Genomic DNA, 24,812 nt, shown 5'->3' on the forward strand with positions numbered 1-24,812 from the left:
AGTCTGGGATTTGAACCCCAGACCTGGGTGTAGAAGCCCTTAAACCATAACCACTAGGCTACGGTGCTTCCACTTATTTAGTTCTGTTAATCGTCTATTATAATTAAACCACTCAACCTTAAGAATGTAATATACTTAGTTCCAAAATACGAGTTTAAGGCGTTCTGTGGATTCCCAAGAAACCCGAATTCGAATCCACACCACATCAGTTTTTCACACGCGTGACCACCGAAGCTTTTTACATTCTCTTTCCGAAAAATGGTAGTTTCAAAATACAGCAACAATATATTCATGCGAAAAAAAAACAATATATTCATGTGTTTCAAAAGAAATTTTGTAACGAAATGTTATATTAGTATATACATAACATAATTTTAAAACGACAAATATCTACAAGATATATCTGTGTATATAATTTAAATTTGAATATGTCACATATAATAAATATAATAAAAGAAATGGAGTGAGTGGAGAATAGTGGAATGATAAAAAGATTGGAGATATGGTTGAGAAAGTAATAAAGAGAAGAAAAGGAAGAAGCGACGGGGAAGCGACAAGTAAGAAGATGCTTTACTCAAAGAGGCATGAAGAGATAAGAATTAAGCCACTGTTTCTATCAGATTCTTTGGTCCCTCTTTAGCCTTTTTCATCCTTCTATTGGTTATATTCTGCTTGCATCCGTCATCCATGAGTTCACTACACCCACAAAAAAAAATTGTATTAACCCTAACGTTCTTCTTCTTTTTTTTTTTTGGTAAAAACGTTTTTAGGTCATGTTTCTTTTCTGACTATGGGCCGTATACTATCTTTTAGCTACCGTAAACATTTTTATATGTTGATGAACCGCCATTTAAAATTTGCTTTTGATAAAAAAACTCAATATATGTAAATTGCAACCCTACTTATTCAAGTAATCTTCGTACAACATCAACTAGACCTTTGATATAAACTTTATCTATTGCGCGCTTCCATATAATCTTATGCGGTTCTGCTAGAAAGTAAGATAGATTTAGATGTTTTGTGAAATTAATTCATTTTTACAATGGAAACGTAGACTTGGGCCAGGAGCTTTTTGCTCCTGAGAGGCATGAAGCTATGGTAGAGAAAGTAATAAAGCGAAAAAAAGGAAGAAGCTATGGGGAAGCGATAAGTACGAACATGCTTTACTCAAAGAGGCATGAAGAGATAAGAATTAATAAGGAGTTCTTTTCTTAACTTGTCGAACCAACCTAGTTTTTTACCTCTTTCTAGTATCTAATCTATTAAAACAAAGTCCTATTTTTTATCTACTATTAACTAGTCATACTAGGACCATCTAAAAAATTACTTAATATGATATATTTCATTATTTACATTAATAATAAAACAAATATAAATTTAAATTTATTTTTAAGTATAACAAATTTTGTTGAGAAAGAATCTAACAAAATCTTACCAACCTTCTAAATATTTTTATAAAATAACACTTAATTAATTTCGTAAATACTAATATAACTTTATAATTCAGTGTTAATTAAAAATTTATTATAAAACAAGAAAATGAAATTCTATACTGTTTTTTATATATTTTAATTATATTATGTATTATATTAAAATAGAAGTACTATATGAATTAAATATGTGTAAATTTATCTATTTTATTTTTAAAATAGTTTCATTTAAATAAATTATCACTCATCATCAAAATGCGTTAGAATTCATAAACTATATTATATTTTTTTAGAAAAATAAATTTATAAATATAAATTCATTAACATAGGTTAAACTTTTATATTTACAACTACATATTATTTTATTTTTTTTTATTTTGAAACTCTCAACAATATATTGTTTAAAAAATAATAATATACAAAAATATAATAGTTTATAACTAACCTTTAGTTCATATACTATTTAAAAATATGTTATTAGAAAACTATGAAATTTTAATTATTCATTCAAAATATTAAAGACAAATCAAATTTTATTTATAAATTTAATATTTATATTAATTATAAACATATTCTGAGAGATGTATAAAAATCTTACCGAAATTAAAATTATTTATATAAAATAATGTATTAATTTAGTAACAAAACTATTTTGAAAATCATATAATCTCCCACCTTAAATATAGTTGTGTAATTTTCCAAACAATTTTGACAAAATATAAAATTTAAAAAATAAGTATGCAAACTTAAAATGATAATGTTTTAAATTTTTCAAAAGGTATAATCATAGCTAATAAAGAATAACTTCTTGAAATGTAACACGAAAAAACAAACTATGTTATAAAAATTAAAGTAATCTAATATTTTGAAGTCTTAATTTAATAACAAAAAACACTTAATATCATAACAGCCAAAAATATTCTATATCAATAAAATTTACTAAAATAATATGATGGATGCTACCATGTATACAATTTACTAAAATAATAGGTTTATATTCACAATATATAACACTAAAATTAAAATTATATGCTTAAAATGTTTATAATAAATCAAAAGTATATATTCATAAAATGAAAAATATCCGCACGAATGTGCGGGTCAAAATCTAGTTGTTGTTTAAATCTACTTAAAAAAAATCTACAGGCATGGGCGACATGACATTTCTTATCTAGTACTACTGAATATGTGAAATGTTATTACACTAGAGGATTTTGTATTTTTGCAAGAAATAACATGTTGAGTATGATCTTCTTTTTGTGAACATATACAAATGAGTATGATCAAAAAATATATAACAACACGAAAGGAAACACAAGACAGTCAAAACCCATTTACTGCTCAGAGGTCTTCTAATGGTGCATCATTTTGAAGGAAAACATAAAAAATAATACACCATTAGATAAATTTTCTCTCATTTTTTATATTTTCTCTCAAAATGAATAATCTTTATATTTATCAATTAGTTCTTAAAATTTTATATAATTCTGTTTTATATTTAAAAAGACTCAATATTTATGTTTTATTCTTTAGAGAAATCATTAATACTTTTGTAAATAATATAGAAATTTGTTTATAAGCATTTTAGAATCAATATTAAATAGTATTTAATAAGAAAAAAATGAAAAAAACCATTGGAGCAAAATGCAAATTCATTTTGAGTTTACTCATTTTTAGAGAGAAAATGATGTAAACTATTGGAGATGCCTTTAGCTAGCTTTTTAGTAGTAAAGACTTGTAGTCATACAAAAATGACAGAATTTAAATCTGCTTGGTCAGAAACGTAATTATATCAATTACAGTAGAATTAGTGTACTGATTTTGTTTTTGTTTCTCTATTACTTTTATTTTTATTTTATTTTTATTTTATTTTTGGTGCACATGTTTCTCTATTTTTATAAAAGAAGAAAAATCACAGCCTTAAAATAACTGTTTTGGAAAAAAGACAAACATGATAAAAAACATGCCAATATGTCTCTATGACTATGAGTTGGAGATAGACCCACCTACAGCTCGTAAAGTTTGACTATATAACCTTTTGTAGGAATAATGTACAAGATTCTGCCATATATGTAGTTTACAGAAATTACAAAATAGAGGAGGAAATTAAATCGAACCATACATTCTATACACATATATGTAATTTTTTCTGTGTTTTTGTTAACATAAGATTTCAAACCAAATTAAATTTTGTTAATTTTCTAAATACATAGCTTGTATAAAAATTATATTATAAGAAATGCAAGTAACAAAAATTGATAGGTAAAAGAATCTTTTCTGATATCCAAATAATAGAACCAATGACCGCTCTCTTTCACTCGGCTTCTCATAACATAAATAATTTTCTTACCAATACATAACTAAAAGATTTACTCTTTTCTCTATATGGCATTTTTTTTTATTTGGTATAACTGTATATGGCATTTGAATATGGAACCTGGGACAGCACGGCATCTTTCTTTTGCTGGTCGTCTGCAGCTTATTGGCTCAGTGGCCACAGATGATGCAGGTTCTGATGGATGGTTTACATGAAAAAACTAATACCTTTCTTCTCCGGTACAGCTTCAAAGCTACTGCGTATGCCATATGGCATGAACAACGTCCGTCGAGTAGGAGATTCTCCAAAGAACCCATGTCGACTGATTTCCTTCCTTGACAAGTTGGTCTGAAACCGAACCTGTTTGCCGAACCTGTCTGATTAGGGGAAGAGGTGGAAGGAAACACGAAAAGGCCATGGTGCTGTGGTTTGCTAGCTAATGAATTCACTTCATTTTTATCTAGTTCTTTTAGCTCTATATTCTTACTCAAATAATATTTTTTTGTTCTCAATTCTTTTAATGAGGTGAGTTAATTTAAAATTGAAAGAAGAATATGGAAACTGGGGAGATAAATAAATAACACAGATATTTAAATACTAGACTCTATATTTCATCAGTGTTTAAAAATAATTAGATTCACGCTAAGATCCGATTTAACTCTATATCGCCCAAATGTAGTAAATTAATTATGACTGTAACACCCAATCTCAATCATCGGTTCTCTCTCTTTCTAGTTGCTAACTTTACTTTACTTTTGCAGTATCACCCATCCTTGTCTCACGGCTATATTGAAGCCATCTTCTCATAGACAAACTGAAATATATTGGAAATTTTTTCGTGGCAGTACTAACGGCGATTTTATATATTTATACAGATCTTGATATCTTTATTCGGTGATATGATGACTATATTATGCTTCCTATAAGATCTCCCGTGAGTAATAACTATGAGAAAAATTAAATCATCAACTTGAAAAATTCGACAGGTTCTGTTCAAACATATTACCCCAGGTGCTTGTATAATGCCAAGATACCACTACTTGTAGGTCATCAATTAGCGGTAGAATGGTAAGAGCACACTAGCTAGGAGATAATTCTAATTTTACCACAAACTTAATACTACTTTCAAATTTACCTTTAAAAGATGACTATTTTCATAAATACTCTTATTTTTTATAAGAAAATTAAACTAACCATTTTAAATCATTTATAAAAGTTAAACAATCATTTATAAAATTTTATAAATCCAACTTCACTCCTTAGAAACTAAACCCTAAATAATAATCAATAAATCCTAAACCTAAATGTCAAGATACTTTAATTTGACTGAAAATATTTTTGAAAAGTAATAGCTAACTTATAGTATTTCAAGCAATTTCTCTTTTGTTTTCCTCTCTTTTGCTTACAAACTCTCGCATGCTTAGATAGAGAAAAAATCGTTCTAATTAGAAAAAATACCATTGTTTTCATTTCATTTCAAGATTTTTTTTGGATGAAAGTACAACGTTACAAATGAGCAAAACAAAGGATTACTTTACATATACAAATTGCGCTTATTACTGTATTATTACGATACATAACACGATTACAAAACTAAGTTCAAATTAATATATATATATATATATATATATATATATATATATATATGTATATATAAATGTATAATTTTCCAAAGAAGCAAATTTATCTTACAAAATAAAAAGATAAATCCAAAAAGTGTGAACTCGATCATTAGCCGGGAATAATATATATGTTGTCAACAATGTATTATTTTTTTCGAAAGAGAATTAAAAAGCCGTATATACCAAAGGAACCAATTATTTACAAGTGACAACATTATTCCAAACTGGTTGAATTAAACAGATCAATGCACCTGGAGCGCAGAAAACCATATCGCTGCTCAATATGCGTCTATAAATAGTGGTTTCAAGAAATCTCCTCAACAGCTCTTCAACGACTCTTTGGGTAATTCTCTAGACACATACATATATCGATATCATACAGGTGTCTTATATAGAGCCCTGTTATAAAATCAAAACTCCTATACTTTTGTCAAGTTCTTGATGACCATGATGAGAGGTTTTTTCAAGTTCTTTTAATATCCCGTACTTTCAATCGTAAACCCAAAATCTATTTTTAATGGTTTGAGAGGCATTGATAGTGTTGACAGAAGATAGAGAGCACGGATGATGAGATACAATATGGAACATTTTCTTTGCATCTTACTCCTTTGTGCTCTCTAGCCTTCTGTCATCACTTTCTATTTGCTTAATCTTTTTCTTTCTTTTCGTTTTTTTTATTTAACACTCTTCTATAACACACTTTTTAAGTCTACGAATAATTTTTTTTCAAATGAATGTAAATTTATTCAATCAAAACACGTGGTACATCAAGTGCATCTATTGTTTGTTTGATTAAAGAATCAAATAATTGAACTTAATAAACAATGAAAAAAATGTGCTTGAGCTTCATGTTGTAGGAGAATCTTGTGACCTTGTCCCAAACCAAGTGCGTAAGCCTTCATCAAGATGCTTTATACCCCTTCCCTTGGATTGATAACATTATGACGCGGACCGTTTTGTCTGCAAACTTAGTCAGGCTATTCGCATCAGACGGTTGCTCACCATGTCGACGCGAGTTACGCTTCCTCCATATACTGTGAACAGTGCTTGAAAGGTATAGCGTAGAAGAAATACCTCTGTAGGATTGTGTCTCGTAGTGGTGTGATAATGTCAATCATATCACTACACGTTGGTGATAATCCACTAATAATTACATTATTGACTGAAGCAATTATGAACTTGTAAAGGCCAAAACACCAGTTTGGTTTCTCTAATACCAATAATCAATATTCCTGTATTTTCCCAGTTGGTCATGAGATATATTAGGTATTATAGGCTCTTTTTTGGCCAAAGTTATAGCTTATATATTGCATTTTTCATTATTAACTTAATTAGAGCTTCATTGGATAGTATGTTTATTTTCCGAAAGGCACATAAATAAACTCTAGTATGCTAGATCTACAAGAATACAAGACACAAGACACTAGTCACCAATAGGCTAGTACTGCAGTCCTTAAATCTATTCTGTCAAACATAATATACAAATAACATTTAGTTAGTATATAATTTACAAAAATATCATTAAAAATTAAAATTATATTTAAAATTTTCATTAATGGTATTTTTAATTATTATTTAAACATTATATCATTTTACAAAAATGTACCATCACACATAACATCATTTTACCATCTAAACAGTATTGTTTATATTTGACATTTTCTATTTAATATAGTAAAATCTTATAATTTTGTATTTTATATTTTAAATAACTAATTAAATTCATAGAAAATATTAAAATAATATAAACAAATATTATATAAAAGTATTTTTAATTATTCTTTCACGTTATAATATATACAAGAAATAACGTATTACTCAGAATAGAACTTTATGGTTTGAGTTAAAATTTTCTCATCATATAACTAAATGTCGAATATACCTGAAGTGCAAGATAAAATTTTCTATTTCTATATTAACACATTATTTTCATATAAATTATAAACCTTGGAATAAGAAAATAAATTCCACACCTAGGGCGTTTAACCTTCAGTTCAGTTGGTGACAATTTAATCAAACAGAAAAATGAACAAAACATTCAGATGAAAAATTAATAAATATAAATATATGAAATCTTGTTTAATCCGATGAATTTTTTCTTCGTAACTTTTTCATTCATAAAAGTAACTAGAGGAACATGGTGGACCCACTGACATAAAATTTAAGGAATACGAATTTTACCATCATATTTTTTCTAAGAATTAGTTAATGTTTGATTGCAAGGTGAATCATGGAATTATAATGTTGTCATAGGGTCTAGACACTAGTGTTTTCCTATCTAACACATATTCATGATGGATAGTAATAGGTTTGCATTTTATTTAAATTAAATATTTAATTTATAAATTTATCGAATATCGAGTACCGAGTTTGCTTTCGTATTACCATTATACTAGGTGTTTTGCCTGCACATACGAGCTTAATCATTTTACAAATATTTATTAGTTTATTTTTTATTAATTCAAAAACCAGCATAATAACTTATTATTTATGTTTTCAAAATAGTAAATCAAACATCAAGTTATATATATATATATATTACGAAAAATTTAATTAAAATATATATGTTTATTATTGTGTAGAAATTTTAAAAGAAAACATTCACATTTAGAAATATTTTAAAAAATATCTTTATACAAATATAGTTGATTAATATTTAATTATGAATTTTTTATATGTTATTTTCCCAACTTTTATAATTGAAAAAAAATTTTAAGATAACAACACAATATATAAGAATTATCTTATTTAAAACAAATTATAATATTATAAATAAAATTTGATTTTTAATTATGTAATTAATTATATATAAAATTCGTTAAGGGTATAACACTTAATTTATTATAAATTGTAAAAATTTAAGATAACAACATAATATATAATAATTATCTTATTTTTTAAAAAAATCTAATATTATAAATAAATTTTTTTTTTAATTATGTAATTAATTATATATAAAATTCATTAAGGGTAACATTGACTTTAACCACTTGATTTATTATAAAACATTTTATATCTTACTTTAAATTTATAATTAAAAAAAATATGTTTTAAGATAACAACAAAATATATAAGAATTATCTTTTTTTTTTTTAATAATAATATTATTAATAAAAATTTGTTTTTGATTATATATAAAATTCATTAAGGGTATAAACGTTATTAACCGCTCTAACTTTCAACGTGAGAGCCCAATTCTAAAAAAATACTTTAAATTGTTTTATATCTTACTTTAAATTTATAATTAAAAAATATGTTTTAAGATAACAACAAAATATATAAGAATTATCTTTTTAAAAAAATATTATTAATAAAAATTTGTTTTTGATTATATATAAAATTATTAAGGATACAAACGTTATTAACCGCTCTAACTTTCAACGTGATAGCTTAATTCCAAAAATGTAATTACTTCGCAAATAATAATATAGATTTTTTCTAAGAATTAGTTAATGTTTGATTGCTAGGTGAATCATGGAATTATGATGTTGTCATATGGTCTAGACACTAGTGTGTTCCTATCTAACACATATTCACGATGGATAGTATAGGTTTGCATTTTATTTAAGTTAAATATTTAATTTATGAATTTAAATTAAATTTTTGATTAAATATCTAACACGTAGTTTGCTTTCGTATTGTTTTCAGTTAATCTCAGTTACATCACTTCTAGTGAAGGAATTAAGATTGGTTGTGTAATCATGTGATTTTTTTTTGTTATAAGGAAAAATTTATTGTATAAGGTTTAAATTTATCTCTCTCTAGTTTTTTTTGTTAGCATCTCTCTCTAGTTAAATTTATTGTTTAATTTAGTTTAAATAATTATAATCATATTTAATTAAAGATGGTAGATTTCAGTTATATGTGGCGATTGGTTATAATTTTATTTGTGGAATTAATCCATCTTTTTCATTCATAATCACAATGATTCTTTGGCACAACATGGACAGAGGATCAATACTATTAAAAGGGAAGGAGTCCTAAAAAATATACTTAAAACAAGTCATAGTTGGACCATTTCATTTAACTAAAATTTCTATTATTTCTCATACTACTAACTTAATTATTCTTCATTAAAAACAAATTAGTCATAAAAAAATGATACTAACCTAACTATCTACTTATACGTTTACTATATACGCATTATTTCATCATAAATATTTTGAGCTAATATTAAATAATGTCCACCCTATATTTATATAGTGTATGGTTACTTGTGATTTATTTAATAGATAATACCTTCGAAGACTATAAACAAAATATAATATCGATTGTAAAAAATACATTTTTTACAAAGATGAACCATTATTTTATACTAACCTTATTAACTAAACTGATTTCATTAACCATGTTATATATATGAACACTTCAACATTATCATTCACAAACTAAACGATGTTTGTCACAACTTAATATTCCAAGTTGGTTGTATTATTTTAATACCAAACCAGTTCCTATAAAAATCCATAGATATGATTATGGTCTACATAAAACCGGTTCAATCTTTCCATCTGCTATATTTTCAGAAAATGACTATTTATCTTCGGTTCTGTTAGATATTTAGTCTAACCAATTATAAATCGGTTAGTGATAACTTCTAAAACTTTGAAAACACTTTGTTATTTATTAACACTATATCGATACTTTAAAACATGTTAGCAGTAGAATTGTGTTTTAGAACAAAATCTACTTATTTTAAAACATAATATTATTTTGAAATAGTTTTGATACTATGTGTTATATTAAACATAGTTATATATATATATATATTTGAAATAAATAATTATATACATAAATTATACTTTTGGTTAACTAAATTATTTATCAACCAAATAAAAATATTCGGGTAATAATCAAGTTTTCGTGTTATCCGATTTATAAATAGTATTTTTAGGATATGTGGTTATTTAAAAATTGAATGTAATTAATATTTTTAAATATATAATTTTTATTTAAAAATTCAGGTACTCATTTGGTTCTCGGTTCGGTTTCAATTTTTCTGTCATAGATTTATAATTTGCTATATTATTTATGCAATTCAATTCAATTTTGGTTTTTCAGCTTGGTACGGTTTGGTCCATGGTTTTGGATAAATGTGCTCAAACTTATACACTATCTTATATTGAAATTCGTTTACAATATATTTAATTATAAAAACAAACCCGCGCTTTCGAAGCGTAACAATGATAATAAAGTTGTTAAAAAAAGAGATTATAAAGATTTAAATGGGCCATTTAAAGATGGTTTAAAGCCCAATACATACGTAAGTAATACTGGCGTCACAGATGCATTATACGTATACTTTAATTTCTATCGATCTTATCTGGTTTCACTCACTCGGATACTCACAATCACAAAACCATGAGATCATCAGATAACCTCTGGACCAGAAAACCAGAAGCCAAAACCGGCAAATCTGAGTTTCCGGTTATCAGATTCATCCGTAGATACATGGAGAACATCAAGGACAAAGCCGGAGGTCCTGGAGTCGGCGGCGGAATAGGCTGCGGCGCTGGACTCGGCTTCGGACTCGCCGGAGGGCTCGGGTTAGTCACTTCTGAAGGTATTAACCATTCCAATGTGGTTTTTGGAATCGGTGTGGGTTGCGGTATTGGGGTTGGGTTTGGGTACGGGTTTGGAGTTGGTGGCGGGTTCAATTTCGATGACATTGGAGATAAATTGACCTATGGGAAGGAATAGCTCCGGTTAAGAGTCCGGGTCGGGTACAGATTCGTATAATGTAATATTATTGTAAGAATCGGGACGTTACTCTGCCTTTTTGTCTTAATGAGTTCTTACTTGTTTGAATTTTCTTGCATAGCTCAACGTAAAATCACAATTATGAAAGATAAACATGAAAATAATGACGATAATTAACATATTAACATTTCATCATCGTTGACGTTCTTGCCACATAAAATTTCCAACTATACTGAGGTACTCAACACTTCTGTGTTGCACGTCAGACTTGGTTCTTACAATAACAAGACGGATAAACTTAAGTTCGCATAATGCTAAACCTGTAAGAAAGCTTTACAATACTAACGATACTGAGAATAATATGGAGGTGTCTATTAGAAGGTCGAAATGGTTCGGTAATGAGAACTTATGATAAGCTGCTCGCCTGTGAACTTATGATAAGCTGCTCGCCTGTGCATCTTTAGTATTGGGGTCCGTAGTTGCGAAGTAACCCGACTGTGTGTTAGCTCGAAGTGTAGTAGGGTAGTTTTATTTGATTCTGATTGTAATCCGATAGCTTATGCGTTTTTGGGAAGATTAATAAAATTTAAATTTAAAAATAAAACATTGTAGGTTTCACTTAAACATAAGAAATACATGGAAAATCAAAGATTGGTTTGGTTAACATGAGCTAAACTGATATATTCAGTTACAACCTTAAACAATAAAAGGAAGAGAGTTTTGTGAGACTCTATTTTAAGCAACTTTGGCTAGTATTGAAGACTCGGTCTCTCTCTTCTTGTGCTTCCATTGTATCACAAAGACTGGAACCTTTGGTCTCAGGAAGAAGCAAAGCAAACAACCCGAGACCCGCCATTGCTAGCCCAAAAACCGCGAAAGAGAGTGACGGCACATCTCTTCCAATCGAAGCAATGATTGGAGAACAAGCCCCCGTGACAACAAGCGCTTGTCTAAGCATCAATGTCGCGGTGTTCCTCACGCATGTTGGGAACAGCTCAACCATATAAACCGCCATCAAGTTGAACTGAATCCTCCCGCAGAAGAAACAAGCGAGTTCAAGAGCGAAAGCAGTGTTTGTCATCCCCAAAAGGCTCAGAACGAAGCATAACATTCCTGATGCTCCTCCTATTAAGCAATTCACGACCACAGAGCTTCTTCTGCTGAACTTCTCTAACAAGATTGGTGTGATAACAAAAGTTGGTAACTCGACAACTGCGTTTAGGGCTTCACTCAAGTAGATATTCACTTTTATATCTCTCACAGCTAATGGAACTCCGTAATAGGACAGCCCTGACCCTAACATTATGATCATAACAACCAAGGTTCTTCGAAAAGCCCATTTCCGGATGAACAAGTCCTTGAGCGAGTACCTTTGAGCCTGCTCTATGGTTTCTTTTGAAGGCAACCAAATAGATAATGATTCCAAGTAACCTTTGTTTACAGGTGAAATCTTCTTAAGCATTTCAATGGCTTCTTCGTCCTTCCCTTGCAAATGGAGCCAACGAGGGGACTCAACGGCGAATAGAGGAAAATACAGTAGACAGCCGCGGGAACAGACGTGGAGAGATAGACAACTCTCCAGGAAGCGTGTCGGAAAAGATATGAGATTCCAGACAGCGACATGAAGCCTAACACAAACAGAACAAACGGAATCATAGTAGCTCTAGGCCTCCACTTGGTGGAAACTCGCTCGCTTATCAGAACAAAGACATACGTCCCGACCGGGGCACGCATTAATCCGATAAAGAATTTCAGGAAAGCGTAGATCCATATGTTGGAGGAGAAGTAAATAGAGATTCCAGTGATTGACATTGCCAACGTTGTGAAGAATAGAAGTTGCTTCTGTCCCAAGAAACCGTCTGGGATCATAGCCATGAAAACCCCTCCGAAGATAGCACCCACGTAGAAAGTCGATGTGGGGAGACCTCTGAGGAAAGAGCTCGAGCACTCGAGACCGAACTCTGAGATGACGGATTTACCCTTGAAACCATCGTCCCAGTTCCAAGCTGACCGGGGAATCCCGCAGATGTCGGAGGTTGCCGGGTTGCACATTGTGTGGTCCATACAGTGCCATGTGGGGTATGCATCTGTGAAGACTGTGATGAATATCTGCTGGGAATCGAAGGTTGAGGGAAGCCCAACGAGGATTATCTGCAGTATCTGTGACAACCCGAAATCAGACAAGCTATGTTCGAGGATCCTGTCGAAACTGAAATGAGACGAAGTATCTTTATCTTCAGTTTGGGACAACAATGGTGCTGAAGTATTATTAGCCATTGCTGGTCACGACAATTGACTTTATTTTTGAGGATGTGAGAACTATTACCACGAAAAATAAACAATGCAGGTATATATGTATATGAAGTCTGACTTTTTGTTCGCATTGGTGCTCACGATACTGAAATGAGACGAAGTATATGTATGATATTTGAATAGGAATATGAAGTGTGACTTTTTGTCACAAAGCAGTTCAAATCAGCTGGCAATGCATATGGTTATTTTAATTTATTTTCTGAGCAATAGTTTAAAGTTGAAACCATGTGCATAATCAAGTGTATAACCTAGAGTTCCGTTATATTCAATTTTAATCCGAAGTTCGATCTTAAATTTGTTTATATTAAAAGCGCACCAAACTACGTACAACTATTAAAAAAATTTAAATGGACTAGTTCGTTTTCCGCGCTACGCGCGGATAATTTACTTTTAAAGTTAACAATTTAACAATTTTTTTAACCCTTAACATGTACTCTCTTTGTTCCAAATGACATGCGCTGATTTTGGTTGTTTAAATGTTGCATGTTATTTTTTTTTTGTTCTTCTAAATTGTATTTTATAAGTTTTTTAAAATATTAAGACTAAGTTTAGAATACAAAAACTGTTGAAAGACAGATCGAAAAAGTTGCTTTTAGTTGGAATTTCTTGAAGATCATCCTATGAATTGTATAAATGTTGACATGTGCTGATTTTAGTTGTTTAAATGTTGCATGTTATTTTTTTTTTGTTCTTCTAAATTGTATTTTATAAGTTTTTTAAAATATTAAGACTAAGTTTACAATACAAAAACTGTTTGAAAGACAGATCGAAAAAGTTGCTTTTAGTTAGATTTTTTTGAAGATCATCCTATGAATTGTATCGTTTTTTTTTTTGCTCAAATTCATACATTAAACTTGAATTTTATCTTGCCTTAGATGTTTTTGATGATTTTTATTATGTTGTCAAAGTAAAATTGTGTCGCTAGCGATGAAATGCGCATTAGCTTCCCTGTAAATAGGAGATATTAATCATAATGTATTACATTTTGGGTTCTTGTTTTGACAGTTATATATTGAACATGTAATCTTTTCCACCATAATAATTTTATATTTTTGATTATTTATGCTTTTTAGCTATGTGAACATAGCTGCTTAGTTGTTGTGAAAGCTTTACAATCGTTGGTGTATATTATAAGTTTTATATAAGATGGAAGGTATATTAGAAATGTAAAAATTATATTTCATATATACATGTTTTAACTAATTATAAAATTATGGAAAGTATAAATATAATCTTTCATCAATTAATTTTACCAATTAAGAATTTATAAATTATACAATTTGTTTTAAAAGAATAAGTTGTGGCAACCAATATAACGACTTTACATTTTATATAACACATTATAATAACATACTAATTTTAATAAAATTCATACTTAATATAACTATAATATTATTTATAATTTTTTATAAATTCAATATTAAGATTTATAAAATCATTTATAAAATGTTTATAAGATTTACAAATTGTTATAAAAGCCTATATATCATTTATTAAAAGTATACAAAATCATTTATAAGAATTTTAAAATTATTTATAACAATTTAACAAATCATTTATAACAATGTCTGAATAGACTTATAATCAAATAAATATATGTTTTATAAGAAGTTATAAATCATACAAACATGTAATCTCTTAATTTCATTTTAATTGTGGAGGTTTATGTACACAGAATAAGAAAATATTTAATTTTGCATATTTTTAAAATAAAAAACACCATTATTTATACACCTAACCATATTTTAACCAATATAAAAATAATCTGGAGAATATTATTAATAAATTTTTCTTTAAATTCTAAAGCAACACTTATTTTGAAACAAAAATTTTACTTTACAACGAAAATTAAACTGAAACGGAGGAAGTATTATTACACATGACTTGATATTTTATGTAAAATTTATTAAAGGTTTCAAATAAAATAATTTTGGATTTATAAACACTTACGCTCATAGAAACAGGAACAAAGTTAACTTGCAATGTTTAATAGAATGTTAAAAGCTAATAAATAAATAAAAAAGAATATTTCTACTTATATGTTCAGACAAAATATCATAAAGAAGTAAAATATGAAAGATGCGGAGTAAACTTCAAAGTTTTACTGCAAATGGTGGTTCAGTTTTGATAAACCTGGCCTGGTATTCTTTTACGTTACAAACCGTCAATGCCGTCCCAAACTTTTTAGAGACCTAAAGTCTGTAAAAAAATGTGGCCTTATAATGAGATGCTTATCTAAAATTACCAAAAACATGATTTAAAATATTGGGAGGTGTCATAGGACATTTTTTAACAGGAGCTAAAGAAGTCAATTTCCACTTGGTTAACCATCTAAGCTATAAACAAATATTACATATTGTGGTCCAAATTTTACTTTTATTTGATGTGGCCTGAAACCAATGCTTTTACCAGCTTTAGTAAAGGGACGGGCCTGTAAACCGTGTATTCTTTTACCCAGCCTCACATGCAGTAAAAACTAAAATGAATAAGTCTTCGGTAACTTGTTCATATTCGAAGATTTATTTCTTATTAATTCACAACACAAAAAAAATAAAAAAAAATACATATTATATTTTCTTCAGGTCATCAAGAGACATAATTTACATAGGATATAAAATGTTTCAGATCAGGAAACAAAGAACTTGCTAGTGGCTTTTGCTCATAGATTAAAATGTCTCATTCCTTCGAAGAGAACATCGCTTCCTAGATATATATATATATGTTTTCTTTTACATTCGTAGAGTGAGAAGAATACTGAACCAATTTTACGGGTAGTTCAATCACAATAATTAGGAGCGAATGCCACTTTACTCCCTTTGTTTATGATTTTTCAGAAGGAAGTAATCGCTGGTTGGCTTCTTAGGTATCTTCTCTAGTAAGTCCCATTGGTTTATTTTTAGATACACAACCTCTTTGTCTGCTGCATTTATGAGATGCTGCTCTGATCTTTCTTCATCATCTACACTGAAGATGGCTCATGAAAAACGTATTTAATTAGGACTTAGGAGCCTACCAAGAATTAAAGGCATCTGAGAAGAGCTGGCAATGATGAAACTGTAAAAGTGAGTAGGACAATGAATCATAACCTGTTTGCAAACTAAGTAGTGAAGCTCATATGGGGAAATACCACCTTGCCTCGGCTTAGTGAATACATCGTTGCATGACCTCATGAGGTGTGGAAGGTAGCAGTCTCTACTAACTCTGAAAATAGGAAAACAAAATTCTAAATGATAAAGCAATCTTCCAAGTGTATGAAAACATAAATTGACTAAATCTTTTTATTTTTGTGACACGGATGTCTAGTGTAGTTAGCTAGCCTATGATGGGTTTTGGCAACGCCTATCATGTTAAGAAAGTGGCTGAAGGCACGAGCCAGTGTCAGTGCTTCCTCTAGCAACATGTTTGATATTTCAAAAGTTTAGTTACGTCTCCAAAGGCTCCGTCGTGTCTTCAATACCAGCCAGGCAAATATTTAACGCACTCTGAAAGGTAACGCCAAACAAAAAATAGTATCATCACAAGGATTTTTACTCTTTATATTATATGCAGTGAAAACACTTGGTTGTAAGATTCCACAATCCAGTCTCCAGCTATGAAATAGTAATACACAAACGCATAATTCCATACTCTACAGCTAAAACAAATTCATCCAAAAATCTATCAAACAAACAGTTTTCTTCTAACCTTCTTATTCCTAAAAAAATATTGCTAGTATAAAACAATCACAAACACGCTATACTTTAGGGTGATCATGTATTTTCCTGCAAACGCAAGCAATTAGAGAAAGACTACTATATTTTTTTTCATTTCCTTTTAGAACATACTGATCACAGACTAAAGATTTCATTTTCCCCATTATTAATTCTATCGAAGGATTAGAGGAGAAAGTTACGGCTTTTCGAACAAAAGACAACATAAAATCACATAGGACATCATGTAGGCCTGCAATTTAGCAAAAAAATATTGTAAGGACTGTTGTGAGATAAGCTTAACTTCCTTGTTGGATCATGGCCTTTCTGTTGAATTTTTTTAATTAAAATAATTTTATCACTATAAACTATATGCAAATCAAAGAACATTAATACCGTCTGTGCTTTTGAATTACTTCATCTCAGTCTTAAAAATCTTAAACATGAGATAATCATGTGGACACATTGATACCAAACATTGGCTGTCTTAACAAAAACTACACATCATGGATGGGACAATGTGCTTACCTCTTTGGTTAATTGAGATGGAGAATAGCACCATCTGAAGGATATACAATATTGCATTGGTGAGGCTACAATCGTAAGCTAATTAACAGTACCAAAATCATTAAAATCTGTAGAATCCAATTTAAAATTTTGCTCCAAAAACATTACCTCAGAAGATTCTCATATTCTGTTATTGCGGTTCACCCTGTGGAGCAATTTTTTTTGTAATTCTCCTTGTTCTGTGAAAAACATCAAAAGAAACTAATCATCAGTATTTGCATATCTCAATAGATCATCATCATCATAATCACCTAGAACAAATTCCAAATATGATCCAATCTGGAGATGAAAACGCAAAAATTACCTTTGAGCAGACCATCTTCGAGAGAGATTTAATGTTCCAACCCAAAGATTAGGAATTTAAGCTGTGAAGTGGAAGATATCAGATCGTCAGAACGCAATCGGGAGATCTTTGCTAATTTTCAATGGAATTGATGAAACTATTGAGTTCCCGATAAACATGAGTATCAAAGGAATGCTTCCAAGCAGAGTCCTTCACTGGTAGAGACACCACCCAATAGCTCGAAGTCACTAATTTTCTATCTCTTTGGTGGAGACCATCTTCTTCTCCGATGTATAACTCCTTCAATCAAAAGGGACAACCGGTTACTGAGAGAGAGAGAGAGAGGATGTGGAAGAGTTAACTGTTTGCGTTTTAGATCTAGATTTCGAAACAGGTAAAAAAAGAATGATCTTGAAACGATCGTGATGGAGAAGAAGAGTCGGAGCCGAAGGAGAGAGGTAGGTTCGAACACTAACAGGCCAATTTGACGCGAGGCCCAAATGAGACGCGATGCGCGTCCGACGTGGCTTAACAGGGTTCTCCTATTGGCTGATTATTTTTGAGGATGTGGAGGCATGAGGGGAGCCCTTATTCCCCTTTTAGTATTGTATTGATACCCGTTAACCAGATTCATTTGGTTAAAAGCGCACCAAACTACGAATATTAAAAAATTTAAAATGGTTATCTGTTAACCAGATTCATTTGGTTAAAATGGACACCCGTGAAGGGTTCTCCTCCTCTTCCATTAACCTGGCTCAAAATGATATCATATCAGAACGAATTATCTAAGTTATTGGTTAAGATTCAGCAGAGAAGATGGACACATATTGCTTCAGTACATAAGACAATATTGTTGAACACATACCACTATATATGGGAATTCGAAATCTCTCATGAAGCAATCAATTCGAGAAAATAAATGAGGATGAGTGAACCAATGTGAAAATTAGATGGGATGAGCCTACCATAATCATGTCATATGAAAATGAGTCTAAACCAAAAGTTGAATGAACAGAAGCAGAGAGAAGTGTGCTAAAGTATAACGTAAAAGGTTTGTAAGCGATTTTTGATGTTGTTGTTCCAACTGATTTATAAAAGTGTGTCTTCTAAAGAAGCATATAAGATCATGCTTAAATCATTTGAAGGATATGATACTGTCAAGATGATGCGGCTTAACCATCTTCCCTTGGTGTCTGAGAATATCAAGATGACAGATGATGACTATATGGCAAGCTTCAGTGACAAACTCAGTTCTAGTGCTCATGATGCATTTGTTCTTGGAATAAATATAAGGAAAATAAGCTGATGACGAAGTTGCTAGCGGCTTCCAGCAAAGTTCACAGCTGATAAGGAGGGCTTAAACATACTATGAACACTATGAAATCAAGTTTCATAAACCTGTCCGTATGATGAAGGCAGCTGGTACTCAGTCACTACTTTAATAAATGTGGACTCACGGCCAATCAAGGTGATGATGATATACTTCTGATGATTGAAGATAACATGGGTATGTTGGCTAGAATATGTCTTCAAGAAAAAGAATAAGTTCAATTCTAAATAATGAAGTTATACGTATATATTAATATGGAAGTTGTCTTTATTCATGGATTCTTTGAAGATCTCATATCTAGGGTTTTATTGGGAGATCGTGGGGAAGATTATAAAATAACCTAATAAGTAATAACATTTCATCTATCTTATTAAAACTCAAGTACAAAATGAGATTGTTTGAAAACATGTTTACTATACTTACTGAAAAGTGTTTGGACACAAGAATAATTATTGTTATTTAACCAAAGTTAAAATCAATAATCTAAAATAGTTATGGTTAATGTATCCCGTTTGCGCGCTAATTAAATTGTACAACTAACCCAAAAATTAAATTAACCGAACTCGTTTGATTCCTTAAAATATCATAACAATATAAAGTGTTTGAATGGCTATAATCTCGGTTGCAATCTATACAAGATATTATTACCTTAATTTTCTGTGCTCAACTTCCTTCCCACGTCTTTTAATTACTTCTGCAAGAAATATATCTCCAAGTCTCCATAAATAGTTACCTAAATCAGCGCACACAAATATAACCAAAAAAAATTACAATCTACAATATTTTTGAAATATGTGATACCCCAGAAATATTTGATCCGGGAGAATATCCACACAATATCTTAACACGCAATAACTTTGAAAAACCTAGATTATTCACCTCTCTATATATACCGACGATTAAGAAGAAGCTAACATCCATTTACAACTCATAATGGCATGATACCCCAAGAAATATGGTTTTTATCGACGATCTCAAGCCCTACAAAGACGAATGGCGAGTTCGTGTCAAAGCTCTTCATTCTTGGAAACCGAAACCCATTTTTGGAGGGGAGACTCTTGATTTCATACTAGCACACAAGACTGTAAGAGCTTGAGTTTCTTTACTTTGATCTAATAAAAAAAAATCTATGTTGAATTAGATCCAGGTTCTTTTATATTTTTACAATTCTATTGTGATTTGTGTCATTCAAACACCTATAATATCTAACCCAAGTAATTACAGACTTTGTTTATCTCGTATTTTACTTTTCTGCAATTTTAATTAAAACGTGACTTAATTTAAAAGTATTAATATATCTACATTGGTTTTGTATTTTTGAAACCTGCAGTTATAAGCTTCATGTGTTAGTGAAATATGACACTTGATCATCCGAGTTAATGTTGCTTGATACTGTGGCTACAAGTATTATTGGTGATAAAGTTGTTGAACTTTGGGACAGGTCATATGATGAGGTAATTATTGTTATGTTCTAAGATAAATAGTGATCAATTATTGTTTCAAAATTTCTATGAACTAGCCTTTTTAACTTACAGATTGAAGACCAAGATATTCCTATCCAAAACATGGTAGGAAAATCGTTTTGTTTTGGGCTTTCCATCACCGCTGATAATGTGACCAACGGATCAGCTACATTTAAGTTTGTTGTTTGGCTTTTTTGTTTCATGTTGTTTTTGGAATTTCTGGATTTTGTTTGGATTTCGTTTTTTTCAATACTTTTCATTTAAATTCTATTTTTAATCAATAAACTTGGCTTTTACTAATAATCATGTCAACCAGTTAAACTAAGACCATAGTAATGTACAAGTCGATTCCATAATTACCTTACCAGCAACTTAGCATGTAACACTCTCACTATAATTTTTTGTATAGTACTACAATAGGTATAATTAACTCATAATCATTTCGAAAATACCTATTTACGCAGTTAGTAAGCCAATATTATCAATGTGATTGCCATCCCTTCAGCTCTTAACGTTCCAACACAAACCTATAAATATTTTGTAAAAAAATATATCTGCAAAAATAGATTCTCATAAAAGGGAATTGCAAAAAAAATAATAATAACTAAAAATCGTTTTGTAATATAGATTATCATAAAAGATATTTTTTTTTACCATAATTTAAATATAAATTATTAACTATCAACTTTATTTATGCTAAAAACGAAAATTAAGATCCTCTAAATCTTTTGCACGCTATGTATCTCAAAAGTCTCTTTTATTGCATAACCGATTACTAATCCTACATGTTTCTACTTTTCTTTCATATCATCAGCAAATCATACGATAATTCATTCACATAGAGTTAAAATCTTCTAAACAAATTACTAACCGTGTTTTGCTCCTGTTTGATGTCAAGTGCATTGACTAAGTTTGGTTTAGCTGACGTCTTTTGGTTCTCCAAAACGTCAATTAATCATGCAGATCAAAGAAAACAGTGTCATTATTTCCATTAGATAAGAGAAATCTATTCATGAATAAGAGAGGTATTTTTTTCAAAAAAAAAAGGGAACAAGAGAGGTGTTTCTAAAAAACAAATACAACTCACAATGCTAGCAGCAGTGGTACTTCGTCGTGACATGCACTTGAAAAGATGACTAAGACCAGCTCTGCATAAAATTTACAATTCTAAAACTAGAACACCATTACTGTCCATACAAATATTTACTATATGTAGTGTATCTCAAAACTTAAAAAATATTGATAAGTGCCTGCACTCATTAAGTAAGAAATAGAGAGAGTGCTCCATTACTTCAGAAACCGAAACAGGTATTTTGTAAATCTTAGCATCAATAAAGTTTGGTTATCCATAGTGTTTCAAAAAAAAAAAAAATCCATAGATGCAAGTATATATAAATAGGTACAATGCTCTGTCTCATACCTGTCTACTCCTGCCTTAAATTTGTTTTTTTGATTCTTCTTTCTGCTAAATCAATATCAGAAACACATATATACAAATTGTTAGGATATTTATCATCAGTGAGTACAATTAACGAAAAGGGGAGTTTATTGTGATTGATTACCGAACAGTATATCAAATCGAACTTCGATTGATTCATTACATGCAATCGAACCTATATATCTGTTAACTAAGCCGGATTCCTACTGTCTGATCTTATTCTTTGGTCAGATGAACATCGATCGTTCATATGCAAATAAGAAAAACAACTTCAATCGATTAAAATAACTTAATCGTATAAACTAAATTAAACTCGGATAAAAAAACTAACCTTGATCATAGAAGAGACTGCAGAACTAAAGATCAAACTGATTTCTTATATCTTCTTCCATAGATATATTTTCCAGTTTCATGGATCAAACAACATGCAATAGGGTTCAGCAAAGAGGAAAAAAATATGGGAGAATGAGAAGTCGATAGAAAGAGGAAAGTCGTTTGCCTACCTTTCTGTTATTAAATTGGGCTAACATTATTAAGCTAATTAGAAATCCAATATACAGCTAATGATATGTGCCAGCATTAATATAAACAAAACCCAATTTAATGGCCAAAAATTGTGTTTCAAAAAAAAAATGACCTAAAATATATTTTGTTTTTGTCAACACCTAAGAATTTATTCTAAAACTAAAATAAATAAAAAACTTAAAATTTTTATTCATATTACCAATAAAAAAAATTAAATTTATTTATATCAATTTTTTATTCAAAAATAAACATATATACAAAAATTGATTTTTACGAAAATATTTTCAAATGTCCACTTAAAAAAAATATAAATATATAAGAAAATATAAAGTACAAAGGCCAATTTTTTTTAAAAAAATTAAATATAGATTTTATATTTCACATTAACTTTTTCAAAATATAGATGTATGTATTTAACTATATGATAATATCTATAAAATACTATTAATTATATGATGACACATATATGATATATAATAGTGATATGAAAAATATAAAAACAAAAAAATAATAGTGACATGTAAAACATAAAAACATGATATATATAATAGTGACAATAAATAAACTATGTATTTTAAAATATGAGTAAAATAATTTATAGAAAAATAAAAAATCAAAATCAAAACCCGCGCGGGTGCGCGGGTCAAGATCTAGTCTGATTTTATAGAAGAACTAAACTCAAGGGTGAGTATTTTAGGGTCGTGGTGAGTCAGGTGTTAACGTATCTTTTTTTTTTTTTTTTTTTTTGGTGTTAACGTATCTGACAACAAAGCGACGTAAGCTTAGATAGCTTATAAATCGTTCAGTAGAATTAGAGTATTGACAAGTTGTGTAAAACTAATTTGTTAAGTTTTGTAATAAAATGTTTAATATGATTTCTTATAAAGAAAATGTGTTTGCTAAATTTACATTGTTTCTTTTGTTATCTTCTGCACTATTGTTCTTCTTCCTTTTTTTCACTATTATACTATTTATCATCTTGCACTTACTTATATTTTTGCCTTCAGGACTCTTGAATAAGAGATTCTTCTGCCTTTTTTCATAAAACAATAAGGTATACCAATCTTACTTAGTAAACCCAAAATGCATGAAACTTAACAACTAGTACTTGTTTCCGACCTTCAGGTTCGAGGTTTCTTTCGCATGACTACCAGTTACGTTCACGTTATTTTAACGAAGCGAGAACCCATGCATTTTGCATTATGCAAAGCAATATGAACCCATACCCAATAAATACCAAAACGAGATTCAAATGTTCCTTAGAAATTATATTAAACACAGTAAAAATTCAAACAACTTAACATATACAAATAATTAACTAGACATGAAGATCATGGTCTTGACACTCATGGTTTTCGTCATACTTCTGACATTGTTTCCGGCTCCAAACGAAGCGGCAGACACAAATGTGGAAGCAGCATGTGACCCAAAGCAGCTTCAGCCTTGCCTGGCCGCGATTACTGGAGGAGGACAGCCCTCGGGTGACTGTTGTGCAAAGCTGAAGGAGCAACAACCATGCTTGTGTGGGTTTTCTAAGAACCCTGCTTTTGCTCAGTACATTAGCTCTCCCAACTCTCGCAAAGTCCTAACCGCTTGTGGTATTCCTTACCCAAGTTGTTAAAACTCTTAAGAGTTTTTACAAATAAATAAATAACGAGTAAGGAAGATGAATAAATTATATCAAGCTGTTTTTTATGAAATAAAATAACCGTTAGTATGTAATGTTTATATGGTTAAATAAAGTTTACCTTCTCATATGATTTTGTGGCGTTCTAGGGTAAACTGAGTCTAATGCCAAAACACTCCAAAGGATCAATTTGATTTTAAATGTTCAAATAAGTAGAAAAGTGTAATGGAAAAAAGTGGTACAAAAAATTGGTAGCAAAACTATAAACTGGTAGAATTTATAGAGATTAAGAACGTAATCGACTAAGAACTAAAGTAAGAGGATTAGTATTAACAATGACAGTTATCATGCTTTTGTTTCATTAGCCTAAAGCAGAGGCAGGAAACAAAGACCTTATGGACCATGTTGTAAATTAAACTTGGAAGTCTCCATCTCCTACATGTTCCATGAAACACAACATACCTCCTCTGTTATGTTGTACATGAATAGAATTACTTCTCCAACTTTT

General features: G+C 29.9%; 2 protein-coding genes, 3 long non-coding RNA genes and 1 pseudogene across 11 annotated transcripts; 3 read left to right on the forward strand and 3 right to left on the reverse strand.

The window, feature by feature from the left end:
- The first annotated feature begins 10,278 nt into the window (after window positions 1–10,278).
- On the forward strand, window positions 10,279–11,157 carry LOC125575314 (glycine-rich cell wall structural protein 1-like). Its single transcript, XM_013873845.3, has one exon. It carries the CDS (start codon window positions 10,731–10,733, stop codon window positions 11,067–11,069), a length of 339 nt encoding a protein of 112 aa, XP_013729299.1. The 5' UTR covers window positions 10,279–10,730; the 3' UTR covers window positions 11,070–11,157.
- A 642-nt stretch (window positions 11,158–11,799) lies between these two features.
- LOC106433009 lies at window positions 11,800–13,697 on the reverse strand (annotated as a pseudogene).
- A 2,265-nt stretch (window positions 13,698–15,962) lies between these two features.
- LOC125585610 lies at window positions 15,963–18,440 on the reverse strand. Of its 2 annotated transcripts, none has more exons than XR_007322593.1 (5): window positions 17,943–18,440; window positions 17,747–17,817; window positions 17,600–17,633; window positions 16,469–16,864; window positions 15,963–16,341 (listed from the first exon to the last, which is right to left on the reverse strand). It is a non-coding gene; the product is annotated as an uncharacterized LOC125585610 (long non-coding RNA). The 2 variants fall into 2 exon arrangements; XR_007322592.1 differs by having other exon boundaries at window positions 15,963–16,346.
- Window positions 18,441–19,779: 1,339 nt separating this feature from the next.
- On the reverse strand, window positions 19,780–22,901 carry LOC106347298. Of its 6 annotated transcripts, XR_007322600.1 has the most exons (8): window positions 22,484–22,901; window positions 22,277–22,373; window positions 22,135–22,176; window positions 21,802–21,862; window positions 21,586–21,651; window positions 21,167–21,241; window positions 20,131–20,232; window positions 19,780–19,984 (listed from the first exon to the last, which is right to left on the reverse strand). It is a non-coding gene; the product is annotated as an uncharacterized LOC106347298 (long non-coding RNA). The 6 variants fall into 6 exon arrangements; XR_007322603.1 differs by lacking the exon at window positions 22,484–22,901 and having other exon boundaries at window positions 21,167–21,221; window positions 22,277–22,477; XR_007322598.1 differs by lacking the exon at window positions 22,484–22,901 and having other exon boundaries at window positions 22,277–22,477.
- Window positions 19,991–21,160, forward strand: LOC111198603. Its single transcript, XR_007322604.1, has 3 exons — window positions 19,991–20,335; window positions 20,582–20,705; window positions 20,787–21,160. It is a non-coding gene; the product is annotated as an uncharacterized LOC111198603 (long non-coding RNA).
- Window positions 22,902–23,917: 1,016 nt separating the features above from the next.
- LOC106379339 (non-specific lipid-transfer protein 2) lies at window positions 23,918–24,435 on the forward strand. Its single transcript, XM_013819321.3, has one exon. The coding sequence runs from the start codon at window positions 24,002–24,004 to the stop codon at window positions 24,296–24,298; it is 297 nt and encodes a 98-aa protein (XP_013674775.2). The 5' UTR covers window positions 23,918–24,001; the 3' UTR covers window positions 24,299–24,435.
- The last annotated feature ends 377 nt before the right edge of the window (window positions 24,436–24,812 follow it).

Source organism: Brassica napus, chromosome A2 (assembly GCF_020379485.1).
Source record: "Brassica napus cultivar Da-Ae chromosome A2, Da-Ae, whole genome shotgun sequence".
Classification (NCBI taxonomy): domain Eukaryota; kingdom Viridiplantae; phylum Streptophyta; class Magnoliopsida; order Brassicales; family Brassicaceae; genus Brassica; species Brassica napus.

Coding starts and splice junctions, on each gene's coding strand:
- LOC125575314 (XM_013873845.3), top strand. CDS start 10,731: ATGAGATCATCAGATAACCTCTGGACCAGAAAACCAGAAGCCAAAACC.
- LOC106379339 (XM_013819321.3), top strand. CDS start 24,002: ATGAAGATCATGGTCTTGACACTCATGGTTTTCGTCATACTTCTGACA.